The sequence below is a fragment of the Mixophyes fleayi genome, chromosome 6 (assembly GCF_038048845.1).
Source record: "Mixophyes fleayi isolate aMixFle1 chromosome 6, aMixFle1.hap1, whole genome shotgun sequence".
Classification (NCBI taxonomy): Eukaryota; Metazoa; Chordata; class Amphibia; order Anura; family Limnodynastidae; genus Mixophyes; species Mixophyes fleayi.
In genome coordinates, this window is record NC_134407.1 from 27,374,323 (window position 1) to 27,386,457 (window position 12,135).

The following is a 12,135-nucleotide window of genomic DNA, read 5'->3' on the forward strand; positions in this document are numbered from 1 at the left end:
ATTGCTAATAGTAGCGGTGTGGTTCCAACAATATAGACTCATGAGCACTATTACATATGGTTTTTTACAGCCAATGAATTGTTATATTTCTCTATGTCACAGTGCACTGTGACGTAGTTTCTGTATATCTTTCCTCCTATTACCATCATTTAAGCATCAATAGGTAATATATGTATGATTTTATTGTGATATTAAATACTATTTTATACATTTGACCACTCGTGATCTGCTATTCATGCTTTACTAGTTCTACTGGGAGATAGTTAGATTTGAGCGCTGCATTCGTTTTTTGTTGCTAATAGCTTATTTGTACACTGAAATTTAAAGTTGATATTTGTGTGCTACATGAAAAAAACAGTCAGTATTTAACTTATGTGTAAAACAGAATGCTAATTTGCACCCCTTCATTATCATCATCACCATTTATTTATATAGTGCCACTAATTCCGCAGCGCTGTACAGAGAACTCACTCACATCAGTCCCTGCTCCATTGGAGCTTACAGTCTAAATTCCCCAACACACACACAGATAGACAGACTAGGGTCAATTTGTTAGTAGCCAATTAACCTACCAGTATGTTTTTGGAGTGTGGGAGGAAACCGGAGCACCCGGAGGAAACCCATGAACAGAGTTACAGCATGTGGATGGTTAATAGGCCACAGTTCAGACTCAAGACAAAATTGCATACATAAAGTTTAGACTGAGGGAAGAGGACATTAAAGGGTATATGCACCTGTGTGCCGTTTGAGGCATGCTTAATAGAATATTTTTTTAACCTTTTGCTTTGCATTGTACTTAAGTGTTTATTATTGGCATAATGGAACGACCAATATAAATGCAAACTCATTGTTACATTATAAAATGGACAAAATTAGAATTTGTTATTAAGAATGATTGGGATTTTGTTGTGAGAACACTCCTCCCCACATTCAATTACCAGTTTGTCCTGGTTTGTACACAGGCTTGTCTGTCTGGACTAGAACACTGGATCTTCTCTTCTTCACAAGAACTTTACTGCTTTTGGTTACGGTTTCTTCTGCATTTTGAATTGAGACCCATAATGTGCCAACCTCCTCAATTTCCTCAGCATCAGGAAACTACACAGGGAGTCAAAATACAAAATCAATAAAGTAGCTGAAATCCTAGATGGTCCCTGTAAATGGTAACATCATATGAGTAGAGGAAATGGAAGCAAATGGTGAGGTTTCATTTTTTTTTAAACAGAATCTGAAGTCTCCAGAACATTATACTGCAATCATTGGTTCTACGTCCTTTTACCAAGCTATTGTTGTGAATAATTTATTCAGTATGGTCAATGTTGTGTTGTTTTTATTTATTATGATTGAATTTCTTTAAAAACATTTTTTACCTGGAGTTTTAAGCAGCTGAATATAGAGTCCAACTGGAAGCTCTTGTCTATGAGGGTTGTATTCTTTTTTCCCAGCTCTAGAGATATCTGAACTCTGCTTTCTCCCTGAGCTCCTTCCAGGTTTATACAGATGGTCTCAGAATGGTGGGAGATAGTCTCTGAGGGGAAGATGACAGCATAGTGCCTGTGGACAATAAATAGTGAGGTTAAGTATGTATGTACATAGAGGATTTATAGGACAGACACTTAGGGGTAAATTTATCAAGCTGCGGGTTTGAAAAAGTGGAGATGTAGCCTATAGCAACAAGTCAGATTCTAGCTGTCATTTTGTGGAATGTACTAAATAAATGGTAACATCTGATTGGTTGCTATAGGAAACATCACACTTTTCAAATCTGCAGCTTGATGAATTTACCCCTTAGATAGATTTAAAAGACCATAAAAAATATGGTGAACAGAACACATCAGTAAATAAAAGTTTATTTTGCACTCAATGAAGATATTTTTAAGTTTCTATTTTTTTATCATAATTGGTTTGCAGGACTCCACTTTCCCGTTACTCTCATTGGCAATCATTGTAATTAGTACAGGGAAATAAATGGTAATGTTAAATGGTTACAGCCATGTAACACTTTTTAAATTAAGGTGTGTGGACCAATCCCTGAAATGTTATAATTTATTTACATTTAGGGCTAGATTTACTAAGCTGCGGGTTTGAAAAAGTGGGGATGTTGCCTATAGCAACCAATCAGCTTCTAGCTATCATTTTGTAGAAGGTACTAAATAAATGAAAGCTAGAATATGATTGGTTGCTATAGGCAACATCTCCACTTTTTCAAACCCGCAGCTTAGTAAATCTAGCCCTTAGTGTCTATAATCACAGTTTGCTTAACCTACTTTTGACTGTGGAAAGAGGCTGGCCGCAGCTCTATAGCTGTTTAGGAACCACCCTCCACCTGACTATTTGCCGGAGGAGGCCCCTTCCCACTACACCTACACCTCCTCTGGATACGGAGGTGATCAACAGGATTGTATAGCTTGATCACTATACTACACTTCGCGATTGCATTAAGGATTCGCTTTCCAGGTATCTGGTAAGGCGACAAATGACTTTGCATGCTTTGCTACCGTAATCCCGCTTACTCACAATTTGTTGAGTTCAGCTCCCTTGAGAGTTACCACATTTGAACTGCATGTAAGACCGAATCATTTACAATAATAACTTGCCAATCATATACAGTGGCAGATTTAATTATTTACATCTACTGGTGATCACAGTCTTGAAAGACGTTTATATATCCGATGAAAACAATTCCAGTACTGGATAAGGTAGAAAATCCATTATATGGAGATTGACTGTTTCGAACTTTAGAGGGGTGGGACATATATTTCACTTCCTGATGTGATTATATTTCATGACCTACTGCCTATGACCATACTCAGAAATTATCCACATGTGGTTCATTATTTTATTTTATTTATCTTTGTATTTTATTGATGGTTTATCAATTTTATTGATTGTGGTGTAATTTTATACTTTAATAGTGGGAACATATGCACTGTTGCATACTTTTTATTTATCCATATTGTTTATTTGAGGGCTGCAGACCTCTTGCAACCAGTGATTTGTGTCCGCAGCCATATCCAGTGCCGAAGGGAAAACATTTTTTCAATCTAAAATAGACTATGTTTATTGTTTAGAAAGTTCCAACATCCAGGCAAAATCTCCACTTTATCCTATACACTTTACGATATGGTATTTGTCCTTAAAATATAGGACAAAGGGTTAGGTAATTTGACCCTTTTTCCTTTTAAATGCAACCTTTTTTTTTTTTTTTTTTGCATGTTCTATGCATACTTGCTAACTTTGGGAAGATTGAATCCGGGAGTTCCGGGGGGAGGTGAATCGCATTACTTAGCCTCACCCCCAAATGGACACGATCATTTCTAGCCTATTATAGCAGTGGGTGGGGCCACTATGACGCGTGATTCGCGTCATAAGCCCCACCATCCACCACTTAACTGATGAAGGGCTAAAATCCGGAAGGTTGTCCTTCTCTCCCAGGAGTCCGGAGGACACCCAGAAATTGTGAGTCACTCGGACATTCCGGGAAAGTAGGCAACTATGGTTTTATGATTACTCAAAGCTCATAGATCCTAAAACTACAAAAAAGAAGAAAAGTCTATGTTATGGAGGAACTCTTATTATGTTCACATTATTCTATTAAAAATGTCATACATTATTATTTTTTAAATTGATCCAAAATGCATGTGCTTCACGGAATTTAAAAAAAATGATAGCAAAAAATAGTGAAGAAAATGTGGTACATATCATAAATATACATAATGGTATATATTTTTATATCATAAGTTTTGCTGATCATATATGCAGTATAATCCAAGCAACATTTCTCAATCGTTCATTAATGACTTAGGGGCTGATTCATTAAGGATCTTAACTTAAGAAACTTCTTATTTCAGTCTCATGGACAAAACCATGTTACAATGCAAGGGGTGCAAATTAGCATTCTGTTTTGCACATAAGTTAAATACTGACTGTTTTATCACGTAGCGCACAAATACTTGATAGCTTATTTGTACACTGAAATTTAAAGTTGATATTTGTGTGCTGCATGAAAAAACAGTCAGTATTTAACTTATGTGCAAAACAGAATGCTAATTTGTACCCCTTGCATTGTAACATGGTTTTGTCCATGAGACTGAAATAAGAAGTTTCTTAAGTTAAGATCCTTTATGAATCAGGCCCTTTATTATAAATTTAAGTCTCACCACAATTTATAGCTGAAACCTGGATAAATATATTGACAATGAGAAAGTGGCCATATATTGGAAAACATAATTATTCCTAACTAAAGAATAGCAATAAAACTCTGTAAATGTAACAAAACCATAAAGATTCAAAGGTATTATAGAAAGGAAAAGGATGTAATAAACACCAGAAATATTATGGATTGAATATAATACAGTAAGTTTGATGAGTAACAGACCCCAATAGGTTGCATTTTACAATCTTTTTAATTCATATTTCTATTTTCTTCATTCACTACCTTATTCTATCAGATGTTTAAAAGTGCTGCAAGGCATGCATAATTTGGATACATTTTAAAAATGATAATAAAGTATGAAATTTAAATAGATTAATATGTTAACATAATAAGAGTGACTCCATAACAGAGATCTTCTTCTTTTTGTAGTTTTGTGATATTACATATTGTCTAGCTATGCGAAAACACCACCTAATAGATATTTTTCCGGAGCAATGAGAGGTATATACAATCGGAAATGTAAGGAGGTCCATTATTATTTATATTTATATTTCTCTTGTGAGGGTAATATTTTTATAGCCCATAAAACCTCCAAGGTTGCCGTTGTTTTAATTTATGAGTCAAAACAGAAGCCTTACATGTGATTATATATTATATATTCATGTCCAATTATAAACATAATGCCTATGAAAAAAAAAACAAGAAATGATGTATGTAAAACATTATATCTATCCAGGCAAATAAAATCACTCACAGTTTTGAAGCCAAAGTCCAAGAGATGTGCAGAAGGATCAGCCCCAGACACAAGGTGCGGGACACCATTGTGCAGGATGACAGGACAGCTGGCGAATGTAACTTGTATGTGTCTGCCTTAATATGTTATATGGTCTCTACAAACCCACTCCCATAGCAGCTTCCAGCAGAACAGGATGGACATTGAACACAGAACAACAAATATTTGTTAAGCATTCACTGGTCTGCTCAAGGCTGGTGGGGGTTGTCAGGGGTTTGAACATAGATAAATAAAACATTTTGATCCAAAATCACACAAGTGTAACTTTTTTGTGAATTCCAATGATCAATAAATCAGTCTTTAAAATGTTAGCACCAAATAATTAATGCAAAAATGTTATGTTAACAAATAAAATAATAAAAAAAATGATGGACAATTATTGAATTCAGATGTGATAATTCATAGACTAGAATATTTAGGAAACAGCACTTAATTGAGTAACATGACAATGATGCCATCAACAATTACAACATCACTCTATAAACAGAGACATTTGCAATCAGTATTTGAATTCTGGTAAGACTTTGGCATTTAGATCTTTACATAACCCTCATGCCAAGAAATCTAAAACAAGTGGGAGGCAGGTAAGAGTACAGGACTCTCCCTAGTACTGGTAACTTTACTTCCCCCTCTCTGGTGCAAGGATAGGGTAGAAATATGGCCACATGCAGAGTTCTCCTGTGATGGTCACATGCAGAGTTTTCCCCATCCCCATGTCATTGGTTGCTGTGTGGGCTTAAGTACAAGCAACACCAGCCAGACTTCCATTTGTCATGTTCTATAAAATGGAATGTGTTAATTTTGAAAACATATATGTTTCTATATGATAATTAAAGAGTGGGATTGTGTCTCCTCTAAATCATGAAAATTTGATATGAAATTGATTTGCTTGTGTCAGCATACCAATTAAACTGATTGTACAGTTGTGATTTTCATGCCTGTTTAAACAGTGTTATTTTTCAAGTCGCAATACTCAACCCTCTGACAAGGTTTAATATAATGAATTGTGTAAGGGTTTATATATAAACTTCAATATATTTTTAATTTCTGTCTTCCACTCACTCTGGACAATGTTGCAATGCACTTTCAAACAGAGCTGACTCTTTTATAACAACGAGCCAGAAAAATTACATCATCGATGGATAGGTGATTGGTGTGCGATAGAGACCTGATTTATGCTTCCTGAAGGAACATTGAGGTATAATATACTCAGGGAATGGCCTCATATTATTTGATCTACCCTTAGAGGTCTATTTATGACAATCAGCAATAAACAATAGTTTTCTCCGGAAAATGGTCATCACACAGTTTATGAAGGGGTTAACTGAGGAGAAATCAGAGTTTTTTTCTTCCATTAACCCACTTTTTCTGTGTTACCGCAGTCCCTCAACAACTCTGAGGACTGCGATGTTAGCAGTTTACCAAGCAGTGGAAAGCATTGCTTTTCATAGCAAATAGCGGCAGTACTGCATTGCTGTGATTTGTAGCAATACCTAAGGAGTGATACTGCTGCATATTAATAAATAGACCCCTTAATCAGATGTTTTATAATTATTACATGGGACTTGTGTTCTAGAATATATTGTGGGGTCCATTGAAGGGGTATATATAGATACTAACCAGTGGCACACGCAGGGGGGGTTTCTGGGTCTCCAGAAACCCCCCCTGTTAAAAAGTGCCCTACATATCAGCACTGTAGTATACAGCAGCCGCGGCGCTATCTAAGAAGCGTCCGCGGCGGTGCTGTATTGTATACAGCACCGCCGCAGACGCTTCTTTGACAGCGCCGTGGCTGCTGTATACTAGAGTGCAGCCGAAACGGAGCTGCCGCGCATGCGCAGCAGGTTTCTAGGATTTATTTTTTTTCGAGGGCGGAGGCAACCCCCCCCCCCCGAAAAATCCTCCGTGCGCCCCTGACTAACAGCCTTTTTCTCCATTTGACTCTAATGTAAAAGGAGCAGGGATTCCTCTGATATTGAAGGAATCTATCGAGTGATTTGTAACTGATACGAATAACATATTTTCGTTCTATACAGAACTATTTCTGTCTGGTTCCATATTGAATATATTGTAGAGTAAGCAGCAACTCAAGGGATGTTTACCTGTTAACAAATAAAATAATAAAAACATAGATGGGAAATGATTGAATTCAGATGTGATAATTCATACACTAGAATATTTAGGAAACAGCACTTAATTAAGTAACATGCCAATGATGCCATCAACAATTACAACATCACTCTATAAACAGAGACATTTGCAATCAGTATTTGAATTCTGGTAAGACTTTGGCATTTAGATCTTTACATAATCGTCATGCCAAGAAATCTAAAACAAATAGAAGGCAGGTAAGAGTACAGGACTCTCCCTAGTACTGGTAACCTAACTTCCCCCTCTGGTGCAAGGATAGGGCAGAAATATGGCCACATGCAGAGTTCTCCTGTGATGGTCACATGCAGAGTTTTCCCCATCCCCATGTCATTGGTTGCTCTGTGGGCTTAAGTACAAGCAACCCCAGCCAGACTTCCATTTGTCATGTTCTATAAAATGGATTCGGTTAGTTTCTAAAACATATATGTTTCTATATGATAATTAAAGAGTGGGATTGTGTCTCCTCTAAGTCATGATTATTTGATATGAAATTGATTTGCTTGTGTCAGCATATCAATTAAACTGATTGTACAGTTGTGATTTTCATGCCTGTTTAAACAGTGTTATTTTTACAAGTCGCAATACTCAACCCTCTGACAAAGTTTAATATAATGAATCGTTTAAGGGTTTATACGGAAACTTCAATATATTTTTAATTTCTGTCTTCCACTCACTCTGGACAATGTTGGATTGCACTTTCAAACAGAGCTGACTCTTTTATAACAACGAGCCAAGCAAATTCCATCACCGATGGATAGGTGATTGGTCTACGATAGAGACCTGATTTATGCTTCCTGAAGGAGCATTAAGGTATAATATACTCAGAGAATGGCCATTTTTTATTTGATCTACCCTTAGAGGTCTACTTATGACAATCAGTCATAAACAGTAGTTTTCTCCGGAAAATAGTCATCACACAGTTTATGAAGGGGTTAACTGAGGAGAAATCAGAGTTTTTTTCTTCCATTAACCCACTTTTCCTGTGTTACCGCAGTCCCTCAACAACTCTGAGGACTGCAATGTTAGCAATTTACCAAGCAGTGGAAAACATTGCTTTTCATAGCAAATAGCGGCGGTACTGCATTGCTGTGATTTGTAGCAAAACCTAAGGAGTGATACTGCTGCATATTAATAAATAGACCCCTTAATCAGATGTTTTATAATTATTACATGGAACTTTGTGTTCTAGAATATATTGTGGGGTCCATTGAAGGGGTATATATAGATACTAACAGCCTTTTTCTCCATTTCACTCTAATGTAAAATGAGCAGGGATTCCTCTGATATTGAAGGAATCTATCGAATGATTTGTGACTGACGCAGATAACATATTTTCGTTCTATACAGAACTATTTCTGTCCGGTTCCATATTGAATATATTGTAGAGTAAGCAGCAACTCAGGGGATGTTTACCTGTGCCCGATTTATTGTCAGTTAAACTGTTTATAAAGCAATACGTTTATGTGACCACCAACTTTGAACAGTTATAATTAGTGGTGCTGAATGGTGATAATATAAAACAATTCTTAATATTTATTTGGGATGATCATAATAATATGAAGAAGTAAGTAATCAGAGATAATAACAATGACAGACTTATAGTACTATATATAAATATATATTTCCTTTGAGGTTATATTCCTTCTCCAGGTGCTGGTGTGCTTTTCGAATTGTATAGTAAGTGGTCAAAGTAAAAGAGTAATAGAAAACAATGCAAAAAGGGTATCTGCTCCTACATTAGCCAAAACTAGGCTTACTATGCTATGATACTTTTGGACACCCACACCATTGGGTCACTCAATCAAGGTTGCCGGGTTTGGGCTTCCCAGTGTTATTGTATTTAGTAAAGAACGCTCCAAACAAAGTAGGGTGCCCATCACCTCTACTAATTACAACCAGTATCATCACTGAAAAGAGTAGGCGTTCTTCTTAGCTATCTTGCTGCAATGGTGGCTAGAGCAATAAAGGGAACCCAGAGAGGTGGAATATAAGCTACATCTCTAGAACCCCTATATAACAGATATAATGACCATATTGCCCCATTACAAAGCAGTCCCTGCTCTAGTTAAGTAGGGTTGGCACCCTAATTTAATCCATAATATATGTTCCCCAAATCGCAAGAGTCAGCCCTTTGAATATTCAGTGCTGAGCTGACTACTTTAGTAGAGGGGGCATAACAAAAGGTTGACCCCCTCCACTAATTACAATAACTTCCAGCACTGAATAGAGCAGGTACTCTTTTCACCCAACCTAGTACAGTGGTGCATAGACTAAAAGGGACTCTAAGGAGGTGGTAACCACGTTACTGCTCTGGAGTTCCTTCGCTTGCAAGGGGCAGAGCATGAATGCTATAAGCAGGGTATGTGTGGTAGCAAGGCACCCAATCAGACCACGAGCTCAGCCAATGAACTTGAAGGAGGATGTCAGGAGGAAGAGGGGAGTAGAGGACAGAGCACTTTGCCCTTCAGATAACCCACCAGCGTGCGCTCCCCTCACATTTATGACACTGAAAATGCTGTGGCTACAAATACAGACTCCATAACACCGAAAGATAAAATGTAGATGCGATATATATAACGATACACAAAATACAGACATTATAGTGTCACTGACAGTCATAAATTCTGACACATAAAATTCCTACACGAGTTAAACAAAGACTCAATACATAGCAACACTAAAAAATTATGAAATGTTAATAAAGAAGACATACATAAATTCATGACACTAATTCCTACAACACAACAACATAGACATTAAACATTTCGACAACCAAAAATACCTACATATGTTTAAAATTTACATACCAACAGTCCCTGTTGTTCCAACAAAAAAAAAAATAGACACATGAATTGCCTACAAATATAAATACCGACAAACATGACATAATAGAAATGGCGAAATATAACATTCTAAACCAAAAATCTATGCCCTCATTGGGCTAGATTTACTAAGCTGCGGGTTTGAAAAAGTGGGGACCAATCAGATTCTAGCTGTCATTTTGTAGAAAGCACTAAATAAATGAAAGCTAGAATCTGATTTGTTGCTGTAGGCAACATCCCCACTTTTTTAAACCCGCAGCTTAGTAAATGTAGCCCATTGACTTGTAAGTATTCCTGAATAAGTGTGATGTAGTCCTAACCTGTTTTGTTGTATCTTAACAGGAGTAAGTGCAACGTCTAAACACTATTTAAATTTTATATAGGTATAAATAAAGGATTTGACCTATAAGTATAAAGAAGTTCAACAATTTCATTTACACTTGTGCATATAAAAATTAACTCATATTACAACCTCAAGGTATCAATTGAGGGGGGTGGTGCTAAAACCTAATGAATAAAATAATATAATTACAATAGACATATCAACCATAAGACAATCGTCAGCCAATCAGTCCTTGTACTGCTGATATTCCACATGTACTGCTAGCATTGATTGATAGACCTCCTGAGGTCAAGTAGCATATGTAATGATTGCCAATATAAATATTAATGCTCATATGGTTGTTGGCAAAAAAGTGTAAGGAGTGGAGAATCCAGATGGAGAATTGTCCAGTGCGTGGTGAGTCTTAGCGTGGTAAAAAAACAGAATTAAACACCATAAATCCAATTAATCATATGGAACTTGATAGAATAGAACAATCTCGCTTAGATGGTATGTTACTTGCGGTTAGTAGAGGATGTCACAGCTCCGGAGGAAATCCGATGATGTGGTGCTTGTGGTTAATAGATAATATCACAGCTTTAGAGGAGATCCGGGCTCTTGGAATAATTTTATTATGATCTGAATTTTATTGAATATTTAATACATTTTGTTATCCATATTATCAACATTGACAAGCCTAATTAGAAAGAACCATATCAGCCAACCACACAAGAGCCCAGTATCCCAAGAGCTATAAATAGACATTAATGAATGACATCACTAATTCCCTTGAAAAAGTCTCCGGATGAAACGCGTTAGGCTCCACCCACTTTTATCATATTGGCCACAGACGAGACCAAAAGTTACGAGTACGTGTGCATTCCATGGTGGAACGCATGCTCTATCAAGGAAGTAGCAGCGTGATCACCCGCTCTGCCTGGATCTTCTCTAGAGCTGTGCAATTGATACCTTGAGGTTTTAATATTTGAGTTAATTTGTATACGCACAAGTGTAAATAAAATTGTTGAACTTCTTTATACATATAGGTCAAATCCTTTATTTATACCTATATAAAATTTAAATAGTGTTTTAGATGTTGCACTTACTCCTGTTAAGATACAACAAAACAGGTTAGAACTACATCACACTTATTCAGGAATATTTACAAGTCAATGAGCACATAGATTTTTGGTTTATTCTGTATTTTTAGGAAGGGATCCCTAGTTCTATTGCAGCTCTTGCAAACCATTGGAAGCTGAGCGCAACTCCCCCCTTTTTCTATTCATTGAAATATAAAATTCTAACACAGTTAAACAATGTACACTGACAATTTCAACATCTACACTGATAATGTACTGTTGATTTTTGTTCCGACAAGAATGTAATGATGTAGGCAATCACCATATAGCTCCCCAATTTGAAATCTGTACCCCCCAGTTTAAAGTTCTTTAATTAATGCATATCTTTCCTATACTCGTGGTTTTACAGTATGCAGATGTGTCACATCTCCCAATACTAACATTGCGGACATGTTTTTAATGCCACCCCCTCATATTTTTTAATGATATCAAATAAATTACATGTAATTACTATTAAACCCACATAAAAATCACAACATAAAAACCAAAATAATAATAAAAAAAAATATAACTTAAATTAAATCAATTAATTAGAAGTATAAATCTTTTCTAAAACACTCTTATAGAAATGTCTATTTAATAATGTCTGAAATTTTTTATGACCAGATACTTTTGGTCCAAACACAGTGATGACATTAGTGAAATATGAATATATTAATGCTATCCTATCAGATGATAATGATTAACATAATATTGATACATTTCATGCCTCAGAACAGCTCCTATAAAAATGTTAGATACGAATTTGCCCG

At 36.2% G+C, this 12,135-nt stretch overlaps 1 protein-coding gene and 1 long non-coding RNA gene across 3 annotated transcripts in view; one reads left to right on the plus strand and one right to left on the minus strand.

The window, feature by feature from the left end:
• The window catches only part of LOC142160954 (alpha-2-macroglobulin-like protein 1), a 70,704-nt gene extending 65,684 nt beyond the window's left edge, over window positions 1-5,020 (minus strand). For both annotated transcript variants that reach the window (XM_075216095.1, XM_075216094.1), the window contains exons 1-3: window positions 4,911-5,020; window positions 1,371-1,554; window positions 939-1,098 (exon numbers count right to left, since the gene is read on the minus strand). In XM_075216095.1, coding sequence (XP_075072196.1) covers window positions 939-1,098; window positions 1,371-1,554; window positions 4,911-4,978 — 412 coding nt within the window. In that variant the 5' untranslated portion in view covers window positions 4,979-5,020. The remainder of the gene's footprint in view (window positions 1-938; window positions 1,099-1,370; window positions 1,555-4,910) is intronic.
• Window positions 3,397-5,207, plus strand: LOC142160957 (uncharacterized). Its single transcript, XR_012693337.1, has 2 exons — window positions 3,397-3,459; window positions 4,893-5,207. It is a non-coding gene; the product is annotated as an uncharacterized LOC142160957 (long non-coding RNA).
• Window positions 5,208-12,135: the final 6,928 nt, after the last annotated feature.